Below are 25,528 nucleotides of genomic sequence, written 5' to 3'. Positions count from 1 at the left end.
TCAGGACTGACCACCTCGGAGCTGTATCAGGAACTATATGTTGCATTCAGGTGCATTTTTTTTTAACTGGACACAAAGTCCTGCATGTCCGACTTTGTGTCCAGGTAAAAAAAAAAAACTGTTTCACCGCGGACAGGCACAAAACGCTCACGGGCAGTCACTTTGCAAACCCATTCAAGTGAATGGTTTTGAAAACTGACCGCCGGGTTTCCGTCCCCTGTCCAGTTTCTCGGTGCAGAAGACGGAGACCAGCAGGATTGCCTAAAGCGGGCACGGGTGCAGGGGTGAACCCGCCCTAACTTTGGTATTGCTGTAATCGTACCGACCCCTAGAATACAGGTAATATGTCATTTTGGCTGAAAATTGGATCCCCATTGTCCCGCACCATGGATCATGTGCATGGGGCCTAAATCTTTTTTCTTTTACTGTGCTCTAATTTCTAAAGATGAATAACAGGACTGGCGGTCTCTCTTGTTCCAGAGATCACTATTTGTATAAGTTTAGGGTTTTTATGGCTTTCTCATTTTTGTCCCCCCTCCCCCCTCCATCCTAAGCATTGCATTTTGCATCCTCTATTATCTGAATCCCCTTTTGGATCTGTCCCTAGTTGGAGAGACACTTGCACATAGTAATACTGCACTTCTGCATTTTCCAGGAAGTGTAAGCCGGCCCTGCTCGTCCAGGGTCACGTTTGTATTAGGTCACTAAGGAAATCCAGTCATACCATAACCTCTACATGATGTTTTGTTTGCCAATAGATTCCAGTGTAAAAGCGGAATAAGTGAACGTTTGAACTCTATTACATTTACCTGGACATTGTATTGTGGCCAAGTGCTGCCATCTCTCTGAGATTATTGGGATCGGCTTCATTGAAGGGAGTCTGTCATCGCAACCCAACATATCATCCCAGCCCTGCAGATAGATTGGTTCCTTGGATCAAACAGTGTTTTCCCCTTGTGATTTGCCTCCTCCAATGCTAAAATATCGCTCTTTTTGGTCAATATGCAGTTGAGCTCTTAAGTGCAACAAGGGCGTTACCGCTTACCTCTTCAGAGCAATGGCATTGTCTTGTTTCAAAGAGCTCTCGTATATTGTGTCAGAAAAGACAATATCTCGGCCATGGTGTCACTGATTTACAAGGGAGTAACCCTGTTTAAGGTGACCCTAATCCCGTGATGGCAAACCTATGGCACGGGTGCCAGAGATGGCACTCAGAGCCCTCTCTTTGGGCACCCATCCGTGCAACAAATTGTACTGTGTGGGGGTCACTGTGCAGCAAATTATACTGTGTGGAGGCCACTGTGGAGCAGATTGGACTGTGTGGGGGTCACTGTGGAGCAGATTGAACTGTGTGGGGGTCACTGTGGAGCAGATTGGACTGTGTGGGGGTCTCTGTGGAGCAGATTGGACTGTGTGGGGGTCACTGTGGAGCAGATTGGACTGTGTGGGGGTCACTGTGGAGCAGATTGGACTGTGTGGGGGTCACTGGAGCAGATTGGACTGTGTGGGGGGTCACTGTGGAGCAGATTGGACTGTGTGGGGGTCAATGTGGAGCAGATTGGACTGTGTGGGGGTCACTTTGGAGCAGATTGGACTGTGTGGGGGTCACTGGAGCAGATTGGACTGTGTGGGGGGTCACTGTGGAGCAGATTGGACTGTGTGGGGGTCACTGTGGAGCAGATTGGACTGTGTGGGGGTCACTGTGGAGCAGATTGGACTGTGTGGGGGTCACTGTGGAGCAGATTGGACTGTGTGGGGGTCTCTGTGGAGCAGATTGGACTGTGTGGGGGTCTCTGTGGAGCAGATTGGACTGTGTGGGGGTCTCTGTGGAGCAGATTGGACTGTGTGGGGTCACTGTGGAGCAGATTGGACTGTGTGGGGGTCACTGGAGCAGATTGGACTGTGTGGGGGGTCACTGTGGAGCAGATTGGACTGTGTGGGGGTCACTGTGGAGCAGATTGGACTGTGTGTGGGTCACTGTGGAGCAGATTGGACTGTGTGGGGGTCACTGTGGAGCAGATTGGACTGTGTGGGGGTCACTGTGGAGCAGATTGGACTGTGTGGGGGTCACTGTGGAGCAGATTGGACTGTGTGGGGGTCACTGTGGAGCAGATTGGACTGTGTGGGGGTCACTGGAGCAGATTGGACTGTGTGTGGGTCACTGTGGAGCAGATTGGACTGTGTGGGGGTCACTGGAGCAGATTGGACTGTGTGGGGACTACTGTGCAGCAGATTATACTGTGTGGGGGCCACTGTGCAGCAGATTATACTGTGTGGGGGCCACTGTGCAGCGGATTATACTGTGTGGGGGCCACTGTGGAGCAGATTGGACTGTGTGGGGGTCACTGTGGAGCAGATTGGACTGTGTGGGGGTCACTGTGGAGCAGATTGGACTGTGTGGGGGTCACTGTGGAGCAGATTGGACTGTGTGGGGGTCACTGTGGAGCAGATTGGACTGTGTGGGGGTCTCTGTGGAGCAGATTGGACTGTGTGGGGGTCTCTGTGGAGCAGATTGGACTGTGTGGGGGTCTCTGTGGAGCAGATTGGACTGTGTGGGGTCACTGTGGAGCAGATTGGACTGTGTGGGGGTCACTGGAGCAGATTGGACTGTGTGGGGGGTCACTGTGGAGCAGATTGGACTGTGTGGGGGTCACTGTGGAGCAGATTGGACTGTGTGTGGGTCACTGTGGAGCAGATTGGACTGTGTGGGGGTCACTGTGGAGCAGATTGGACTGTGTGGGGGTCACTGTGGAGCAGATTGGACTGTGTGGGGGTCACTGTGGAGCAGATTGGACTGTGTGGGGGTCACTGTGGAGCAGATTGGACTGTGTGGGGGTCACTGGAGCAGATTGGACTGTGTGTGGGTCACTGTGGAGCAGATTGGACTGTGTGGGTCACTGTGGAGCAGATTGGACTGTGTGGGGACTACTGTGCAGCAGATTATACTGTGTGGGGGCCACTGTGCAGCAGATTATACTGTGTGGGGGCCACTGTGCAGCGGATTATACTGTGTGGGGGCCACTGTGCAGCAGATTATACTGTGTGGGGGCCACTGTGCAGCAGATTATACTGTGTGGGGGCCACTGTGCAGCAGATTGGACTATGTGAGGGTCACAGCCCCATTCGTATGACCATATTTTGCAGGTCTGTAATTGTGTGCAATTCTAGATCGGCACATTACTTGGGTTAAATTACCGTGTTGGCACTTTGTGATAAATTAGTGGGTATTGGGTTGAAGTTTGGGCACTCAGCCTCTAAAAGGTTCGCCGTCACTGCCTTAACCTATCTACTGGGTTGAGCCGATATTCTGCCCACAAGCTGGAATCGCAGCGGAAAAAAATGTTGCGTTTTACAGTCACTTCAAGGTGAACGGGAATCCTGTGCTGCGAACACGCTGGGATTTCCAAAACCATTGTGGTTTTGGAAACCTCGGATTGTCATTTTACCGATGAAAACGCTGGCGGTTCCATATAGATATAATTGAAAGAGTTTGCAGAGAACGCCGCGTTTCTTGCTGCAGTTTGCTACGTGGGCCTGAGCCTTACATTGGTTTCTGATGTTTTATGCTTTTATGGTCCTCTGTTCGGAGCCTTGTTGTGGCTATAAAAGAGGAACAAATCTCACTGCCTATATTATAATGAAATGAATCATCAGGAAATTGCAAAGTTTTACTACTTTTAGAAGTTAGAAGTCCTTCCATGGTGGCAAGCGTCTTGTATTGGAGGAAATGGACGATAAATCCTTAGGGTACTTGGCAGCAGGTGACAGCACCAGTTGTCTACGGTCCCGTGGAGATTAGCACCTGTCACTTGCTATAATGAGGCCTGGTAGAGTATACGGCTACCCATAACTACTCATTGTATACATTGTATACTGCAAGACACCAACACTTGGCTACTGCGTATAGTTCTTGTCAAGTACAGTCTTCTTATGGAGCCGAAATTTATAAGCTGTTCCAGTGAGTCCCAGTTATAGGACTATGTCTAGGATTGTGCAGGTAACACTGTGATATATATATATATATATATATATATATATATATATATTATGTATACAAGAACTATTAAACCAATTCTGTCCTGTCTGAGCATTCAGATCCTCTGCCAGGGTCCTGATATTAGCAGCTGCCTCCTATTCACGCAGATCAAGAAAAGTGCAAAAAAATCTGGAGAAAGTCCATGGTACAACATAGGAATTTTGGATAGATTTCCTTTAGGAAATACATGTATTTCTGGAATTGAACATGATTTACTGAACTGCAGTTCTGCCGACACTCCTATTTCTGCTTAGGCAAAAAACCATGTGGAAAGAATTGTAACTTGGGAGTGGGTTTAAAGGGGCTCTATCAGAAAAATTATGCTGATAGAGCCCCACATATGTGTGAATAGCCTTTAAAAAGGCCTTTCAGGCATTGCTAATGTTATTTTAAAAAAAACCCCTCCCCCGTTTTAAAATAATACCCTGAAAAAGAATATGATAATCATATTGTATCGTGCACGCTGGGTGGGCATGCACAGTCCGGCGTCATCTTTAGCCGCGCCTACATCTTCTTTCTTCTTGCAGAGATGTCCTTGGGTCCCGTCTTCCTCGTCTTCTTCTTCCGGCGTCATTGCTTGTAATCCCGCGCTGGCGCAGTAGCAGGGGAACTGAGCATACTGAGCATGCTCAGATGTTAGCATGTTCCGGCGCCGGCGCAGTAGCAGGGGAACTGAGCATACTGAGCATGCTCAGATGTTAGCATGTTCCCCTGCTAATCCTCAGGTCCCGTCTTCCTCGTCTTCAGTCCCGCGCTGGCGCAGTAGCAGGGGAACTGAGCATGCTCAGTATGCTCAGTTCCCCTGCTACTGCGCCGGCGCGGGATTACAAGCAATGACGCCGGAAGAAGAGGAAGACTGGACCCAAGGACATCGCTGCAAGAAGAAAGAAGATGTAGGCGCGGCTAAAGATGACGTCGGACCGTGCATGCCCGCCCAGCGTGCACGAAACGGTATGATTATCATATTCTTTTTCAGGGTATTATTTTAAAACAGGGGGTTAGTTTAATATAACATTAACAATGCCTGAAAGGCCTTGTTATAGGCTATTCACGCATATGTGGAGCTCTATCAGCATCATTTTGCCGATAGAGCCCCTTTAAAGAGGACCTTTTGGAGTTGGAGGTGCTGCAGCCCTGTTCCTCTTCATTGTTTAGGAGACTAACTGCAGATTTTTAGTTGTGCATGGTATTAGTTTAAGATCTGCCTGAAAAACAGTAAATCGGACACCGTGATCCCTACAAACAGCTTGTGGGTGCCAAGGGTTGAATCACCACCGATTTACTACTCATGGCCTATCACAAGCAGTTCTAAAGCCCTGGATATCCCCTGTAAATCTGCTAATGGTCAATTGCAAACAAAATGATTTCTGTATGTTTAGGGTACACAGTATCTTCTTACTTCCCCCAGCTCACATGGTTTTTGGGTGTACAGAGTGTGCAATGTGATGTTGCGGCAAGTTGTTGACAGCAGAGAGAATTGTGTCTTAGGCTACGTTCTTCTTTTCTTCTAGGAGAAGGCGAGAGTGGTGGAACCTTTGGACTATGAGACTGTTATTTCTCAAAGAAAAGCTCAGATCTTCAGTGATCCACATCGAGATATGCTGATGTTCCCCATGGAGGATGTTTTTGTGAGTGTGCTGCTGTTACACTTGTTTTACTCGGCTATACGACCATACACGTTACTTTAGTGTATTTTCTAACGGTATTTTTTGTTTCCAAGATTTCCATCGTGGGCCGTCAGCACAGAACCCTACAGTCCACAGTGCCAGAGGATGCGCAAAACAAAGCCAAGAGTTTGTTTGTGAAGGAGGTACGTAACGCTAAAATTATGTTCAATCTGATTTCATTAGGGTTTTCGAATAGAACAGAAAGGACAAAAACAAAGGCGTAGCGGCGCGCAGGCCTCGCCTATGAACAGGAGGACAGGGGTGCGACCCCAGCCGGTGTTATAAAACAGGCTAAGATAATGAATGGGATGGAAGGCCCAAAAATACGGGGCCACGAAAACAACATGGATACAGAGATGGGAGGAAAACAAACAGACAAGGGGAACACACATGAGGAACTGCATTCGGGAGAGGGGGGTACAATAGAGGGAAGAAAGGGTAACCAGCGCCTTCCTCCAGGGGAGGAACAGAAGGGATAATAAGATAAAACTACATCAACAGAGTAACTCTAAAATTATGCATAGGAGGCTTCGTATGACCTATCCTGGGCCCGGTTCACATCTGTGCATGGGTTTCCATTCGATGAGTCTGCTTGGGGACCCCCGAATGGAAACCGAATCCGCATCTGGTCCTTCAGCATAGATGGACTCCCAGGAATTAAACATTCATGGGGCAACCACTTTGCAATTTTATTGCTTTACTTTTGTTGCTTTGACCCTGAGTTGCAGCCTCCATTATAATTCCAAGCTACCTTCAGAATTGGGAAACGCTCAACAAGTTTAGACGTATCCTTATCCGTTTAGCTGGGGTAAATACATTAGAAGGATTACATTTTCCTTCGTCCTATTACTGTAAGATGGCAGACATTACAAGAGAACGCTTTCAGGCTGAGGCCCCACGTTGCACAAACGCAGCTTTTTGGCTGAAGATTTTGTTGCGGTTTTCTGAGCCGAAGCCAGGAGTGGATTGAGCAAAGGGTAGAAGTATAAGAACTTCCTATAGATTTCCGCATTTCTTTCGTGGCCAATCTTGGCTTTGGCTTAAAAAAAAAAAAATGCAGCAAAATCTGCAACGAAAAAGCTGCGTTTCTGCAACGTGGGACCTCAGCCTAAAGAACTCAGAGAACACTGGGCCAGTATAGAGTTCTGGAAGATCTCTGCTCTGAAGCCTGTAAAGCTGTTTATGAAGCTCAGGATTGTAATAATATATATTATATCTGTTGTTATAGTGCATAAAATATTACAGCTCGGACTGGAAAGTGGTGAATTACAAGTATGAGGAATATTCAGGGGATTTTCGCGCCTTGCCTTGGTAAGTCCTATGTACACTAGTTTGTAAAGCAAAATGCAATCATTCTGAGACTTCAAAGTGTTGTTCAAGTTGAAGGTTTTAAAGCAGGTACTTTATGGTGTAATCCTTTTACACATGTCCATAGGTTTTGACCAAGGGTAGTCTGTACCCTTGGCTACCATTCCATTCTAGACCCAACCCAGTAGTCTGTACCCTTGGCTACCTTTTCAGCCTGTGTTATTGGATATTTGGACCTTGCTCTCACAGCGTAGTTGCATGTTTTCAAAAGTAGTAGAAAGACGGTTCGTGAGGGCTCATTCACACGACCATTGGTTTAATGCTATGTGTCAAATGATCTGAGGCAAAAGGATCCTATTGTGTGAATGTAGCCTAAAACGGGGACCTCTGCTTCTCAGTTTTTATTTTTTTATTACATTGTTTAGAAAAACTGCTTTGAAAACAAGAAGATTTTCCCATCATAGATACTTAAAGGGATTCTATCATTAAAATGATATTTTTTTTCTCAATAACACGTAAGAATAGCCTTAAGAAAGGCTATTCTTCTCCTACCTTTAGATGTCTTCTCCGCGCCGCCGTTCCATAGAAATCCCGGTTTTCTTCAGTATGCAGATGAGTTCTCTCGCAGCACTGGAGGCGGTCCTCGGTGCTCAAACAGCACTGGGGGCGTCCCCAATGCTGTGAGAGAAATCTCCAGCGCCGCCTCCATCATCTTCTGGAAAGGCCTCTCTCTGCATCTTCTCCTGGCGCTGGGTTCAAACTTTCTACGCAGAGCCACCTGCACATGCCCACTGCCATTTTTTTTGTTGGCCGTGAGTGTAAGAAAACCCGGATTTCTACCAAACAGCAGCGCAGAGAAGACATCTATAGGTAGGAGAAGAATAGCCTTTTTTTTTAAGGCTATTCCTATATGTTAGTCAGATAAAAAAAGGGTGGCCAATGATAGGATCCCTTTAACTGAAAAAATAGAGGCTAACTAAGTAGAGGCTAACTATGCCTCTCCTATATGCAACCCTAACCAATCAGGTGGTGCCTTGTATTAACAATCGCAGAAGGCAGCGCCACCTACTGGATCCTCAGCATTCCAGGCAGGACCTTATTTTACTGTGTCCATAGCAAACCAGGCAAGTTAGGGCTTCATGTAGGAGACGCATGCTTCAACAATGCAACACCTGAAAAAATGCCAAGGCTCCATGTGATCAACTTTTTGGCAGAGCCCATCAGACCGCACAGTTAACACTCCCGGGGCCAAGGAAGCCTCACCTACTGCATGCATGACAAGCGGAATACCAATGCTTCTGCTTTATCGATCCATCAGGGGGAGAGGCAGAAAATGAAGAGGGATCGGAGTCAGATACTCATCTCTAATTCCTCTTCATTACCCTAATAAGGTTCATCAGGGTTATACCATGTTTGACTATGGGACTGGTATTCTTTCCACCAAACATACCTGAAAGACTGACCCAGATGTGAATGTTAATAGATCCTAAATAGTTAATGCTACTTTGTATTTCTATTTTCATGCAGAGCATTGCCATAGTGAGACCGTATACTGTATAGCAGTGTCTATGCTGAGTAAAAGCTGAACCTTTCAGAAATAGAATCTGTTTTCCAAATTCTCCAGTTTCATACTTTGTATTGGAAAATCTTACTAGACGCGTTTTCTGCCATCACGCATGGAGGCTCTAGCACTTCGCCTGCAATTTAAGACATTAATAAATTGAAATTCCCTCATTTCTCATTTTTAGTAAATCCTTTCAGCCGGAGAAGACGCCCAGCCATGTGTTTGAGATTGATGAGGACTTTGACAAAGATGAGGTAATGGATGGACTGGAGTCAGCGCTTTGTGGATGTTGTAATATATTCATTCCTTCCTACATAAAGATAGGAACATATGGATGAAAGTATTACCCGGAAATGTGATTTATTTGCTTTAAACAGTTCAGTGCTTATTCTGTCTCATAGACTTATTGTCTGGGGGTGAAGGGGCTTTCATAACCTCATTCACATGAAGCAGAAAAAGCAGCACGCTGTGAATTTTGTAATCTGTAATATAGTCATTATGTTGTGGAAATGCTGCAGATTTTCTCTCCAGTGTATAGGGGTTAAATTTGTAGGGAATCCAGAGCAAAAGTGATGCAGATTTTTAGCAAATAAACACATCTGCGACCGGCCTTAGGGCGGGTTCACACCGGCGCCCGGGCTCCGCTTTGCAGGTTTCCGTCTTCTGCCCCGAGAAACTGGACAGGAGGCGGAAACCGGCAGCAAATCCATTCAATAGGTTTGCAAAGTGACCGCCCGTGAGCGTCTTATGCCTCTCTGCATCGAAACCGTTTTTTTAACCAGACACAGTTGGACATGCCGGACTTTGTGTCCAGTTAAAAAAAAAAAAAAAAAAAATTGGTTTCACCATGGAGAGGCACAAGAGGCTCACGGGCGGACACTGACGCTGGGTTCACACCAGCGTTTGGGTCTCAGTTATGAGGTTTCTGCATGCAGAAGACAGAAACCTGTCAGACCGGGACCGGCCATGAGTGCTGGGGAGCGTTCCGAGCCCTCCGTGGTGAAACCATTTTTTTTAAACCGGACACAAAGTCCTGCATGTCTGACATTGTGTCCGGTTAAATAAAAAAAAACCTGTTTCGCCGTGGAGAGCTCAAAACGTTCATCGCCGGACACTTTTCAAACCCATTCATTTGAATGGGGTTGAAAAATGCCGTCAGGTTTCCGTCTCCAGCCCAGTTTCGGGCAGGAAACGGGAATCCTGAAAGCGGAGACCCCGGGCGCAGATGTGAACTAGCCCTGACTGCCAGGATTCAGTCACCTGTCCAGTTTCTCAGGCAGAAGACGGAAACCCACAAAGCAGAGACCGGGCGCAGATGTGAACCCACCCTAAGACTTACAAGCACGCATCAAAAAACATAAGACACAGCTTTGTGTGGCTTCAGGTTAAGGCTGTTGAGAAAAACCTTCTTTTCTTTGGTGCAAATTTTGCAGCGTTTTTTGAGAGCCGATGCCAGGAATAGTTTTAGCAGATGGGAGAAGTATAAGAGTATTTTCACACAGTGTAAACTCCTGCTGATTTTGAGGTGGATTCTGCTCCAAATTCAGCGGCAAATTCTGTTTCCCATGCAGTTATGTCTCCCGTTGTATTTAATGGGAGACTGAGATCGAAGCTGGACACTGAAAAAATAAGCGTCTTGCTTAAAGGGATCCTATCATTGAATATCCTTTTTCTCTGACTACCACGTAGGAATAGTCTTAAGAAAGGCTATCCTTCTTCTACCTTTTAGATGTCTTCTCCGCGCCGCCGTTCGGTAGAAATCCGGGTTTTCTTTGGTATGCAAATGAGTTCTCTCGCAGCAGTGGGGGCGGTGCCTAGTACTCAAACTGCACGGGGGCGTCCCCAATGCTGTGAGAGAACTCTCCAGCGACGCCTCCATCTTCTTCTGGAATGCCCTTTTCCTGTGTCTTCTTCTGTCCTGGGTTTCAATCTTCTAGGCCTCGGGCAGAGCTGACTGCGCGTGCCCAGGCCACAAGAACATGGACGTTTACACAATAAGCCGGTGTAAGTTGCCATTTTCTTGTGGCTGCTTGCACAGTAAGCTGGTGTAAGCGGCCATTTTCTTGTGGCCACGGGCATGTGCAGTCGACTCTGCCCGAGGCCTAGAAGATTGAAACCCAGGACGGAAGAAGAGGCAGGGAGAGGGTGTTCCAGAAGAAGATGGAGGTGGCGCTGGAGAGTTCTCTCGTAGCATTGGGGACGCCCCCAGTGCTGTTTGAGCGCTAGGGACCGCCCCCAGTGCTGTGAGAGAACTCATTTACATACCAAAGAAAACCCGTATCCCTTTAATTTTATTGCCGATTCAGCCGCAGATTCCACCACTAGAGACATCACATTAACTATGTTCAAATATTTACTGTAATAGAAATATGGACATTGTATCCAGATATGATTGTTATGTTTCTACAGGATTCTTCCTCGATCTGCTCGCATAAAGGAGGCGTCATTAAACAAGGCTGGTTGTATAAGGCCAATATAGGCACCACCATTCCTGTCACTATGAAGGTAGGCGGTCAGAAGACTAAACTCTATCTCTTCTTCTATGCAGAAGCTCCTGTAATACAGTGTATTGAGAATGTGTATACATATTCAGGCCAGCGTCAGATCTGTATCTTTTGTATCAGATGCGACATTTGGTCATTTAGAACGTCGGTTTGTTTCTCGTACAGACGTTGGTTTTGCTTACAGAGCAATTTCCTAATATATCATTATTTTTGGTTCAGCTGCAATTACGTTTTAATAATATTGTGCAAGGCTGCAGTAAAGGATCAATTTCCGATTGTTTCCCGTGTTACACCCATCTGCGCATGTTTCACGAGCGTCTGGATTTCATCGACAGACTAAAGGTCACAGGCCAAGAGTCTCGCAGCTCTGCATCTGTCTCGAGGAAGAACACAGTCAATCCGATAATAACATTATGTAAGGGAAACGCTGTTACTGAGCAGTTCAGTAATATAACATGGGAAACCAGAGGTAAAACAGTTGAGGAGATTTATTCCATTCCTCAAGATCAAACATACCTGCACATCAAGGCTAACTTATAGGATAGTGATACCTAATGTTGTGGACCTCACAAGTGTACGCCCTTTTTCACATCAGCGTTGGGATTCCGTCTGGGGGAGTCTGCATGGGATACAAACACAATTGCAAGCGCTGTGCTGTAAAAGCACACGGACCCCATAGACTATAATGGGGTCCCTGTGCTCTCCAAACTCCTTTCCTGTCCGCAAGATCCCTGCAGAGATCTCATAGTAAGCACACGGACCCCATTATAATCTATGGGGTCCGTGTGTTTTTACTGCACCAGCGCTTGCACTTGCATTTGGTATTCCATTCGGGGGACGGAATCCAAACGCTGATGTGAACGAGGGCTAACCTGTTTCTTATCCTTTGCCATATGGTAAGATTGTGCTGAACAGAGACATGTTGTTGGACATACTGCAGAAGAGACATGGCCACATCTATTTCACCCCACTATGTAAAAGAGAAGATCACAAATAGACCCCATTATACACAATATGATTGATTCCTCAGGATCTGTTGTTGTCCATCATCTTTATAGTCTAACACCTTCTCCTGTCCTTATGACGGAACAGGAAACTTAGATGAAAATACAGCAAAAAATACGGGTCCTCGGGTGTAAAGGAAAATTACCAGGTCATTGTTTTCTTATTAAGTTCAGGAACTTATTGATTTCTCTTTTGAGAATGAAGTGTAGAATAGAAGATGTGTAGGCGAGATACATGCAAATATCTTATAGGAGGTATCTGCAATGCAGAGAATTCACATCAAGGTTTGGAGCCTATCCAGGGCTCCTATTAACACTGACCATTCAATGCTCCGCTGATGTCTTAAGACAAAAATGCTCTACATATATAAGAAGACCGATTGGTTTCTTGGAATTCACAAGGTGCATAAAAATGTCCTATTTCCCTATTTGATGTAAATCATCCCTAGTAACTACTCAGACATTCAATTACGGTGAGTGCGTTATAAATTCTCCCTATAAGTGGCTGATGTCCGGGTATTGGGGACAGAAGACCGTCGTATTATGACTGTGCAACCAATAAATAATCTGTATATCTGATCCGCTGGGTTGGATTTTTATCCTGTAAATGTAAAATTTTTGTTACACATGGCTGACTGTATTATAGCAAAGAGTCAAAAATAGTCATGGATGACCAGCCTTAAACAAATGGGTGGTCCTTCACTGCCCATCATTACCTGTAGGCTACGGAGCTCCGCCCACTTGACTATATAATTGTATTGTTAATAGGGTGTTCTCCACGGCTCAGCGTCTTTGCACCACCCGCTTGACAGTACACGTCTCTCAGTAGCTGAAAGCAATGCTATCAATATCTTTGACGAGTTATATAACAAATTAAAATCTGTAGCAGATTCAGTTCAGAGACTCTAATCTATAATTCTAGATCTTTCCAATAGTCAGAGGACACGACCGCTCCTCCCTAAATGTAAACTATCTCCATGCTTAATACAGCTGCTGAAATAGATGCCCCTTTAAGAGTGATGTGATGTCAGAGGATGGTGTCTTCCGGGCAGACATGTCCTGTACAGTTAATGTATTATAAAATCAATCCCATTGCTATTACACTAAGTAGTTCTTGTTTTTCTTGGGTCGGCCTACTGTAGTAAGAAGTTTTGCATTAGATCTTTTGTTTGTAAATGAATGACCGGTAATGAGTAGAGATGAGCGAGTAGTGAAATATTTGAGATTCGATATTAGTTTCGAGTAGAGCCTCAATATTCGACTACTCGATCGAATATGGAATCCCATTATAGTCTATGGGAAAAAATGCTCATTTCAGGGGAAACCATTATTCGACTAAAGGAGAGTCACCAAGTCCACGAGTAGCAGGAGGAGAGTGTTTAGGAGGAGCGCTGTGCAGTTAAAGCGCACGGACCCCATAGACTATAACAGGTCCGTGCGCTTTAACTGCACAGTGCCTGCAGTTGCCCTGATATTCCATTTGGGGGGTCCTCCTGCGGACTCCTTCCGGATGGGAGGCAAGCGCTAATGTGAACTGGCCCTTACTCATCCTGCAGAACCAGCATTGATTGGCCGTACAGTGTACAGCATTCGGGCAATCAACGCTGGTTCTGCCGGAGGCTTGTCTGTGAGGAGGCGGAGTCTAATATCGGATCACAATGGAGACTGCTGTGGTCCGATCTTAGACTCCGCCTCCTCACAGACGAGCCTCCGGCAGAATCAGCGTTGATTGGCCGAATGCTGTACACTGTATGGTGTTCGGCCAATCAATGCTGGTTCTGAATCGAATCTTTACTGAGAATAGCTAGTAGTATTCAAACGAGTACAAGTATTTCCAATACCTACTTGATCATCTCTAGTAAATGAGTATTTTTCTTAATTGTCAATCAGGGCTCGTTCACATCTGCGTCGTCGGTCCTTATTGCAGGTTTCCGTTTCCTGCATAAAACAGAGGCAGGAGACGGAAGCCTGCAGGAGTCTCTCTCACCCATTCATTTGAATGGGTGAGAAAGCTGTCCGGCTGTGCGAGGCAGTGAGCGTTTTGCGCTCTCCGCCGCGAAACCGGGTTTTATAATCCGGACACAGAGTCGGACATGCAGTACTCTGTGTCCGGATAAAAAAATCCGGTTTCGCGGCGGAGAGCCTAAAACGCTCACCGCCGCGCACGGCCGGACCCGATCTATGGTTTCCGTCTTTTGCCATGCAGAAGACGGAAACCATAGTACGGAGACCCCAGACGCAGGTGTGAACCCAGCGTAAGCCCGCTCTGCATACAGTTTATTCCTGGCAAGCCTGGGATAGACTTGTGTTTATATATAGACAGAACTGTAGGGGGCGGGAGTGAGCAGCAGAGGTAGTGACGCAGCAGGAGGCGTGTCTCAGACTACTTCACACCCCCTGTAGACATTGTAGCTAAATGTAGCTAGGTCACTAATGAAGCTGAAGTAATAATCAGCCAAGCAACAAGATGTAAGGAAGGTGAAATCCCCTTTAACTGTTGGTTACATCTCATTTTGGATCTCCTGAGTGTCCTTCCATGTTTGTTGCACTTGTGCTTTTTACAGGAGGTTTCGTGACTTATGTTATTTTCTTTCACTGCTTTCATAGGTGTTCAGAAAGAGATATTTCTACCTGACTCAGCTTCCTGATGGCTCTTATATTCTGAACTCCTACAAGGATGAGAAATCTTCTAAGGACTCCAAAGGCTGCATCTTCCTGGATTCCTGCATCGATGTCACTCAGGTACCGTGTATGAGAATTACTTACCACTTCCCAGTTTCGGTGACGTGGACGGTTGAGGCGCCTCTGTGTCCACTAGTGTTGCGTCTGCCTCTATCCTGGCTGCATTTACTAATGGGAGAAAAGAGACAATATTACTTTGGTCGTCGTTCTTGTAATTTTTGCAAGTTGGCCCAAATTTTGCTCCCTCATCGGGAAATAAGAGGCAACCTATTTCTGGTAGTTGTAGATGTCACTTTCTGAACAGTAGTTACCCTTTAAAGGAAATGCAGAGTAAAAATAGGTCCTAGAAATCATTCCAATCTTACGTATGACTGGGAACGATAAGCGAATTGGAGGAATGCCAGATATTTTTAATGTTCAGGAATAACCCCGGGCTCACCCTACAATCCTTGTTTTTAGAGGAATTCAGTCTATTCCTCAGAATTACGCAGCTGTCTCCTCTTGTCGCCTGCTCTTTATAACTTCATATTGCTTTGACAGAGCAGTGATGGTATTGGAAACCCTGCAATACTGCTAACAGCATTGCATAGGAGACCTGGTTATACATAGTTATTTGGTTTTAGTAGTAGTGCATGACTGAGGAAGAGAATTTTTATACTGACATGCGCTGCTCCCATAAGTGCTACCCGGGCAATCCTTAATGCAACCCACTCCTCTGTTTTGACTCCTAGTTAGGCGCTACAGCCATAGTATCGCCTAACTATGTCAGGGCTAGAGCTTCCCAGGTAGTTGCACAAACTAGAATAAGACCAGGACTACTTGGAGATTTTGGCTACATCTCCCCTTGTGTGACTTTTTTCACAATGTAAGTGAATGGAGTCATGCTGTGACCCTGAGGGTACTTTGATTAGGTCTTATAGTTGCAAACAAATTATGAAAAATCCAGCAGCACTTCATGATTTTGTGACTACATGTCTCAGTACCATTGGGGCTACAGAACAACCCTATTCCCTTACATTAGTGAAGACGTTACAGGGTGACGCTACGATATTTAATCACATGATGGGACTTCCCTGGGCTAGAAGTTTTCCTTTACGCATCTCCTGCCTCTAAATGCTCTACATAAATCTGCTTAAACAGGTTGCCAGGTCTCCTATCTGGGGCTGCCAGCAGTTTTGCAGGGTCCGACCTGCTTGCAGGTTTCCTTTTGTCTAGTGGTAAGGATGTCTGAGCATGTCACAGAATGCAAAAGATTTAGGAACTGGTGGAAGACTGAGACGAATGCTTTTGCAAGTAGAACCTGATCTGTAAACTACGTATACATATTAGCAGCACATAGTGCGGTGCACTAAACAGATCCCTTCATCCGGATAATGAACGGCCATTGAAGAGTCTGCACACACCATTTCATTCCTAATCTTACCAAGGGCAGACTGTTCTTATTACGAGAGAGTCCAACCAACCGTTGGCGAAATCTGTCACGCTGACTGGATACAGCAGACTGTTCTTTGGATGCCCAGCTTTAGGTGGCAGCGCTCCATACCCTTAGAGGTGCGGGATCATGTATTTCATATTGGCTATATCAATGAGAATGTAGAAGAGAATTCCTGCGTTTCTTTTTGTTAAATGTTGAAGCAATGACACGCATGTATAGCGAGTATAGCAGGGCATGGGTGCAATGAATTATACAGTCCTATGAAAAAGTTTGAGCACCCCTATTAATCTTAATCATTTTTAGTTCTAAATATTTTGGTGTTTGCAACAGCCATTTCAGTTTGATATATCTAATAACTGATGGACACAGTAATATTTCAGGATTGAAATGAGGTTTATTGTACTAACAGAAAATGCGCAATATGCATTAAACCAAAATTTGACCGGTGCAAAAATATGGGCACCTCAACAGAAAAGTGACATTAATATTTAGTACATCCTCCTTTTGCAAAGATAACAGCCTCTAGTCGCTTCCTGTAGCTTTTAATCAGTTCCTGGATCCTGGATGAAGGTATTTTGGACCATTTCTTTCTACAAAACAATTCAAGTTCAGTTAAGTTTGATGGTCGCCGAACATGGACAGCCCGCCCTCAAATGATCTGAAAACAAAGATTGTTCAACATAGTTGTTCAGGGGAAGGATACAAAATGTTGTCTCAGAGATTTAACCTGTCAGTTTCCACTGTGAGGAACATAGTAAGGAAATGGAAGACCACAGGGACAGTTCTTGTTAAGCCCAGAAGTGGCAGGCCAAGAAAAATATCAGAAAGGCAGAGAAGAAGAATGGTGAGAACAGTCAAGGACAATCCACAGACCACCTCCAAAGAGCTGCAGCATCATCTTGCTGCAGATGGTGTCATTGTGCATCGGTCAACTATACAGCGCACTTTGCACAAATAGAAGCTGTATGGGAGAGTGATGAGAAAGAAGCCGTTTCTGCACGTACGCCACAAATAGAGTTGCCTGAGGTATGAAAAAGCACATTTGGACAAGGCAGCTTCATTTTGGAAACAAAAATTGAGTTGTTTGGTTATAAAAAAAGGCGTTATGCATGGCGTCCAAAAAGAAACAGCATTCCAAGAAAAACACATGCTACCCACTGTAAAATTTGGTGGAGGTTCCATCATGCTTTGGGGCTGTGTGGCCAATGCCGGCACCGGGAATCTTGTTAAAGTTGAGGGTCGCATGGATTCCACTCAGTATCAGCAGATTCTTGAGAATAATGTTCAAGAATCAGTGACGAAGTTGAAGTTACGCCGGGGATGGATATTTCAGCAAGACAATGATCCAAAACACCGCTCCAAATCCTCAGGCATTCATGCAGAGGAACAATTACAATGTTCTGGAATGGCCATCCCAGTCCCCAGACCTGAATATCATTGAACATCTGTGGGATGATTGGAAGCGGGCTGTCCATGCTCGGCGACCATCTAACTTAACTGAACTTGAATTGTTTGTCCAAAATACCTTTATCCAGGATCCAGGAACTGATTAAAAGCTACAGGAAGCGACTAGAGGCTGTTATCTTTGCAAAAGGAGGATGTACTAAATATTAATGTCACTTTTCTGTTGAGGTGCCCATACTTTTGCACCAGTCAAATTTTGGTTTAATGCATATTGCGCATTTTCTGTTAGTACAATAAACCTCATTTCAATCCTGAAATATTACTGTGTCCATCAGTTATTAGATATATCAAACTGAAATGGCTGTTGCAAACACCAAAATATTTAGAACTAAAAATGATTAAGATTAATAGGGGTGCCCAAACTTTTTCATAGGACTGTACATTTAGGCTCCATTACAGTGCTGGATATATGCAGAGTTTTGTAACAATTACTATATACATTAGGGCAGCACGGCGGTGGCTCAGTGGTTAGCACTGCAGCCTTGCAGCGCTGGAGTCATGGGTTCCAATCCTGCCAAGGACAACATCTGTAAGGGGTTTGTATCTTCTCCCCGTGTGTGCGTGGATTTCCTCCCATACTCCAAAGACATACTGATAGAGAAAAAAAATGTACATTGTGAGGCCTATAGGGGGCTAACAATCTATATAAAAAAAAAAAAAAAAAAAATCCTATATACATTATTTATACTATACAATACATATGTACTATACAATAATTACTAACCTGTCCATTTGGCTGGAGATTCAGCGGATTGTCTCAGTTCAGGTCCCTTGTCTTGTTTTTTTTTTTTTACTTTCTGCCGGTCATTGTTAACCCATTAGTGGCTGAGCGCTGCTGCTCCATTTGTACGTTGTCTCTGCTCAGCCAATAATCTGTGCAGGCCATGTTGTTTGTAAGACCGAGGACAAGGAACTCAGACTCTCCATTGGATCCTCGGCCATAAGCACAGGTATTTATATAGTATTAGTTATTTAAGCCACCCTATTTCTTTAAAAACAGAACTGGTACAACTCTCTAAATCCCATTATTTATTTACTATGCCTCAGCCTATACAGCAAAGCCATAGAAAACTAGAATAGTCAAAAAAAAAAAAAAACCTCATTCATTATGTTAAAATATGTTCACTAGTAAAAAAATGTAATTATGATAAAATACTTTTCATTTTATAATCCAACTAAATCTGTTCTTGCCCACATATGATTACTATGGGTGTAAAATAATGGAGAAACTTAGTGTAGTCCGAGCGCTCTCGGCCTTTTCAAGGACTCGTAGCCACAACCTGAGGAATCTGAGTCATGTATTACAGTACAGATTTTTTTTTTATAACCCTCTCCATTCATTGTGAGTCATTTTTCAAAGTTTCTTCCCACTCCCCACACTGATCACTGCACAGGATATGGGTCATCTGAGTACTGGGACCACCAGTAACAAGAATGGGGGTCCCTGAGCCTACTATGTGTCTGTGTCAGCCCCTTTCTTTTCACTTCTATGGGACTGACACATCTCTATACTTGGCTATCTCCTTCAGTTTCTTAGGATGTAATGGTGCCATTGTCACTCCTATGCATTACATATCCATTTTAACTGGGGACTTGGGACCCCCCAGTGATCTGCCTGCTCGCCCATATCCTGCAAATACAAAAAAAACCTAAATAAAAACATTGCAACCAAGCGAAGTTTAGTGCATAGGCCAGAAGCTAAATGGATGTCATTGGTAACCTGCACAAATTGCCAAAGTGTTTCATAAAATGAGTGGACGTCAAAAAGGGGATCTGTGTATATTCTGAATGGAGTAACAAATACATTCTATAAAACAACAAGTGCATCTTTACTTCACTATATGGGGACATGATCCCCTGTGCTTATTTGGGGGATGCCATATTTGTAATCTCTGCTGAAATTCCAGACTCATTTTTTTTCCCCTCTTTTGCAGTGTCCAAAGCTGCGTCGCAATGCTTTCGAGTTGAGGATGTTAGATAAATCGAGCCATCATCTGGCAGCAGAGACGGAACAGGAAATGGAGGAGTGGCTGCAGACATTGAAGAAAATCATTCAATCCAATACAGACAGCTTGGTGCAAGAGAAGAGATACACAGCAGATCCTGTGCAAGGTTATATACACCGCTCTATTGCACATAGTATAATGCATGAGCAGCACACAGTAATAAGGCAGATGGAGACGCTCACATTACCATTTACAGTTTGCCATCTCTATACCTTTTTATCACACTTTCTGCAAAATATAATTTATAGTTACTGAAATGCATCCAATATTCCCAGAAGCTGCTTGAATATACGCAGGGAATTATAACAGGTGCAGAAATCCAATCCAGACCTCAAATATTACCAAAATATTCTTATGTAAAAAAAAAAATATTTCAGTAGTTGCTCTACATTTCTAAGCTAGCACCTTGTTATCTTGCTGATGTAAGATAGGATAATCCTTTAATAGTCCCACAGTGGGGACATTTCAGCATGTTACAGCAGCCTAGTAATACAGATACAGGATAATACACAGTAATATATTACAGGACACACATATGCTGAGAAGAGAAGATATACTAGGAGTCCAGAGCAGCTAAGTAAGAGAAGAAACAAAGAAGGAAGACTTCAGGGTCATTTATTTCTCTGTGAGGAGTGATCTTCGCTTGGTCTGATGTAGATTATACAGCCTGATTGCTGTTGGAAGGAAGGACTTGCGATAGCTCCTTCTCACACTTGGGGTGAAGCAGACGGTCACTTACAGTGCTGCCAAGTGCCATCAAGGTCTCATACATGGGGTGGATTTGTTGTAACTCTGCTTTAGAATCAACAGTATATTAATATAACAGTGTAAAAAGTGACACTTGAGTCGTGCACATACTGTAGGCAAAACATAAATAATTGCTGGTGTCTAGAACTTTTGCACAATATGGTATCTGTCTTCTAGAGTAGCGGTAGACATCTTAGTATACTTTGTGGGCCTTCATGTTGCACTTAAAGGTCCCACTTACTCATGGACATGTTGAAAGACTTCCAACCCCTGTACAGTCATCTATAAAAGCTCGGCATGATGGTGATGCTGCATTTATATTAATAAGTGGCAATAAAGACTGGTGAAGATCAGGCAACAGAGGAACTGGAGCCATTGTCAGGGGAAGGCATCTGCACCATTTGACTTTACTAAGGACTGTACATCGAGCAGATGAATTTAGTAGCCCCTTTTGGTACACCCGTCCTCTCACTGTCACCCTTTGGCTATAAGAATACATTGTACGGGTGATTTCGGTCTGATTTGTTTTGAGTAATGAGCCGTCTGGATTGGAAGTATCTGGGCTTATTGAACAGCTGTTAGCTGGCGGCCGTGTAGACAGCACTCTGTGTATTTAGAACATTTCCTGGGATTGACTTTTGGCTTCACGTAGATGGAAATTTGAGAATTTTGGACTGTAAATGGAGACACGCAATAGAAGGGAGTATAAAAGGATTAGGGACAACAAAAAAGTAACAAGTCAGAAGGAGAAAGCTGTAAGAAGAACAATACAGAGGCAATTGGGGAAAAAAATCAGACAAACTCCTGTGGAACCAGCCCAAAGGGTCACTGCTAGAGGACTACAAGATTCCTTCAAGGCTGTTAGTCTTCAAATCAGCAAAATAAAGAAATTCAGTATATAGTTAAAAAATATTTGCAAAAATGACCTGCAAATAAGGTAAAAGAACACACAGACCATAGCACAAGCCCACAGGTGACCCACTATACATATTACCTACCAAAATGACCAAAACAAATTAGGAAATCAATCTTTAAACTTTAGTGTCAATTTTCCAATGTAAACAATAAAGAACTAGACGGGACGGGTAATATAGCGGCTCAGTGGTTAGCATTGGGCCCTTGCAATGGGTTTCAATCCAACCAAAGGCAACCTCTGCAAGGAGTTTGTAAGATTTGCCTTGGTTTCCTCCCACATGCCATAAATATACTGATGGGTAAATCAAATTCTTCTTGTGGGTCTTGGGGATGAGAGCCCATAGGCCGCTACGAGCCCCCTAGTTCTATTTATATGATAGAACATCACAGCTATAGAGGAGAGGAAACATATAAAAAAAATTGAGTCTTCAGTAGTTGATACCTTTTTTAATGGCTGACATATTGCAAGCTTTCGAGGCTGCTTAGGCCCCTTTGTCAGGCCTAGTATTCCTGAGGAAGGGGACTAGAGCCTCGAAAGCTTGCAATATGTCAGCCATTAAAAAAGGTATCAACTACTGAAGACTCTCAATATTTTTTATATTTCGTATCCACTGCTTACACGGTACAAAGATATATTTTCCTTATAGGAAACAGAGAGTGAACCAGAAAGATTTGCATCCAAGACTGATGCTGAGCTCAGGGAATTTCATAGAGCGCTGCTACTCACATCTGCTTTCCTCTAATATACAGATGATGAGGGCGGCGGTGCTGGGAAATCGGATAACATCATGGAAAGCCTGGAGAAGAGCATGCATCCCGAGCTGGTGAAGGTATCGGCTTTTACGACTTGGAATCGCATTGCTGAACTGAAACTAAAGCAGTTGTTATAACACCGAGCGCCTGGAAAACCATTTTCCAATGTGTTTCTTGAGGTCTGGTCTCAGGAAGGAGGTCGGGGGTTGTATTTTTATAAAGGATTTTCCACTTCTCTTCTTTTTTTTTATTTTTTTAAATATTCAGAATTTATGAAAACCCCAAATCCAAAAAATAAAAGCTTGTATTTTTTTAGCCTTTGATGTATGAAAGGTAATAGCAATGTAACGTAACATTTACAAGCTTTGGATACAAGGAGAGTTGTGGTTGCTTTATAGACATGAAAAGGATTGGTAGTGAGTGACCAACACTCAGTGGCACTATTATGCCCCATATTGGCCCCTGCACACAGTATTATGTCCCATAGTGGCCCCTGCACACAGTATTATGTCCCATAGTGGCCCCTGCACACAGTATTATGTCCCATAGTGGCCCCTGCACACAGTATTATCCCCCATAGTGGCCCCTGCACACAGTATTATGTCCCATAGTGGCCCCTGCACACAGTATTATGTCCCATAGTGGCCCCTGCACACAGTATTATGCCCCATAGTGGACCCTGCACACAGTATTATCCCCCATAGTGGCCCCTGAACACAGTATTATGTCTCATAGTGGTCCCTGCACACAGTATTATGTCCCATAGTGGTCCCTGCACACAGTATTATGTCCCATAGTGGCCCCTTCACACAGTATTATACCCCATAGTGGCCCCTGTATTATTATTATTATTATTATTATTTTATTTATATAGCACCATTAATTCCATGGTGCTTTACACAGTATTATGTCCAATAGTGGCCCCTGCACACAGTATTATGCCCCATAGTGGCCCCTGCATACAGTATTATACCCCATAGTGGCCCCTGCACACCTTATTATATCCCCTAGTGGCCCCTGCGCACAGTATTATACCCCATAGTGGCCCCTGCACACAGTATTATCCCCCATAGTGGCCCCTGCACACAGTATTATGTCCCATAGTGGCTCCTGCACACAGTATTATGTCCCATAGTGGCCCCTGCACACAGTATTATGTCCCATAGTGGCTCCTGCACACAGTATTATGTCCCATAGTGGCCCCTGCACACAGTATTATCCCCCATAGTGGCCCCTGCACACAGTATTATCCCCCATAGTGGCCCCTGTACACAGTATTATGTCCCATAGTGGCTCCTGCACACAGTATTATGTCCCCTAGTGGCCCCTGCACACAGTATTATATCCCCTAGTGGCCCCTGCACACAGTATTATACCCCATAGTGGCCCCTGCACACAGTATTATGTCCCATAGTGGCCCCTGCACACAGTATTATGTCCCATAGTGGCCCCTGTGTACAGTATTATGTCCCATAGTGGCCCCTGCACACAGTATTATGTCCCATAGTGGCCCCTGCACACAGTATTATGCCCCATAGTGGCCCCTGCACACAGTATTATCCCCCATAGTGGCCCCTGCACACAGTATTATGTCCCATAGTGGCCCCTGCACACAGTATTATGCCCCATAGTGGACCCTGCACACAGTATTATCCCCCATAGTGGCCCCTGCACACAGTATTATGCCCCATAGTGGACCCTGCACACAGTATTATCCCCCATAGTGGCCCCTGAACACAGTATTATGTCTCATAGTGGCCCCTGCACACAGTATTATGTCCCATAGTGGTCCCTGCACACAGTATTATGTCCCATAGTGGCCCCTTCACACAGTATTATGCTCCATAGTGGCCACTGTATTATTATTATTATTATTATTATGATTATTATTTTATTTATTTATTTATATAGCACCATTAATTCCATGGTGCTTTACACAGTATTATGTCCAATAGTGGCCCCTGCACACAGTATTATGCCCCATAGTGGCCCCTGCATACAGTATTATGCCCCATAGTGGCCCCTGCATACAGTATTATATCCCCTAGTGGCCCCTGCGCACAGTATTATACCCCATAGTGGCCCCTGCACACAGTATTATCCCCCATAGTGGCCCCTGCACACAGTATTATGTCCCATAGTGGCTCCTGCACACAGTATTATGTCCCATAGCAGCCCCTCCGTACAGTATTATGTCCCATAGTGGCCCCTGCACACAGTATTATGTCCCCTAGTGGCCCCTGCACACAGTATTATCCCCCATAGTGGCCCCTGTTCACAGTATTATGTCCCATAGTGGCCCCTGCACACAGTATTATATCCCCTAGTGGCCCCTGCACACAGTATTATCCCCCATAGTGACCCCTGCACACAGTATTATGCCCCATAGTGGCCCCTGCACACAGTATTATGTCCCATAGTGGCCCCTGCACACAGTATTATGTCCCATAGTGGCCCCTGCGCACAGTATTATACCCCATAGTGGCCCCTGCGCACAGTATTATACCCCATAGTGGCGTGTGCACACAGTATTATGTCCCATAGTGGCCCCTGCGCACAGTATTATACCCCATAGTGGCCCCTGCACACAGTATTATCCCCCATAGTGGCCCCTGCACACAGTATTATCCCCCATAGTGGCCCCTGCGCACAGTATTATACCCCATAGTGGCCCCTGTACACAGTATTATGTCCCATAGTGGCCCCTGTACACAGTATTATGTCCCATAGTGGCCCCTGCGCACAGTATTATACCCCATAGTGGCCCCTGCGCACAGTATTATACCCCATAGTGGCCCCTGCACACAGTATTATGTCCCATAGTGGCCCCTGCACACAGTATTATGTCCCATAGTGGCCCCTGCGCACAGTATTATACCCCATAGTGGCCCCTGCGCACAGTATTATACCCCATAGTGGCCCCTGCGCACAGTATTATACCCCATAGTGGCCCCTGCACACAGTATTATGCCCCATAGTGGCCCCTGCACACAGTATTATGTCCCATAGTGGCCCCTGCGCACAGTATTATCCCCCATAGTGGCCCCTGCACACAGTATTATGTCCCATAGTGGCTCCTGCACACAGTATTATGTCCCATAGTGGCCCCTGCACACAGTATTATGTCCCATAGTGGACCCTGCACACAGTATTATGCCCCATAGTGGCCCCTACACACAGTATTATGTCCCATAGTGACCCCTGCACACAGTATTATGTCCCATAGTGGCCCCTGCACACAGTATTATGCCCCATAGTGGCCCCTGCACACAGTATTATGTCCCATAGTGACCCCTGCACACAGTATTATCCCCGATAGTGGCCCCTGCACACAGTATTATGTCCCATAGTGGCCCCTGCACACAGTATTATGTCCCATAGTGGCCCCTGCGCACAGTATTATGTCCCATAGTGGCCCCTGCACACAGTATTATGTCCCATAG

General features: G+C 45.0%; 1 protein-coding gene across 1 annotated transcript in view; it reads left to right on the top strand.

Annotated features, from left to right (window-relative positions):
• DOCK11 (dedicator of cytokinesis 11) overlaps positions 1–25,528 on the top strand; it is a 118,732-nt gene that overhangs the window by 7,249 nt on the left and 85,955 nt on the right. Inside the window, exons 2-9 of the mRNA XM_075259872.1 lie at positions 5,548–5,664; positions 5,757–5,846; positions 6,932–7,014; positions 8,760–8,829; positions 10,985–11,080; positions 14,691–14,825; positions 19,599–19,776; positions 22,083–22,162. Of these exons, the coding sequence (XP_075115973.1) occupies positions 5,548–5,664; positions 5,757–5,846; positions 6,932–7,014; positions 8,760–8,829; positions 10,985–11,080; positions 14,691–14,825; positions 19,599–19,776; positions 22,083–22,162 (849 nt within the window). The remainder of the gene's footprint in view (positions 1–5,547; positions 5,665–5,756; positions 5,847–6,931; positions 7,015–8,759; positions 8,830–10,984; positions 11,081–14,690; positions 14,826–19,598; positions 19,777–22,082; positions 22,163–25,528) is intronic.

Source organism: Leptodactylus fuscus, chromosome 11 (genome assembly GCF_031893055.1).
Source record: "Leptodactylus fuscus isolate aLepFus1 chromosome 11, aLepFus1.hap2, whole genome shotgun sequence".
NCBI lineage: Eukaryota > Metazoa > Chordata > Amphibia > Anura > Leptodactylidae > Leptodactylus > Leptodactylus fuscus.
Note: the sequence above shows the minus strand (reverse complement) of the source record. Positions and strands in the feature narration are given on the sequence as shown.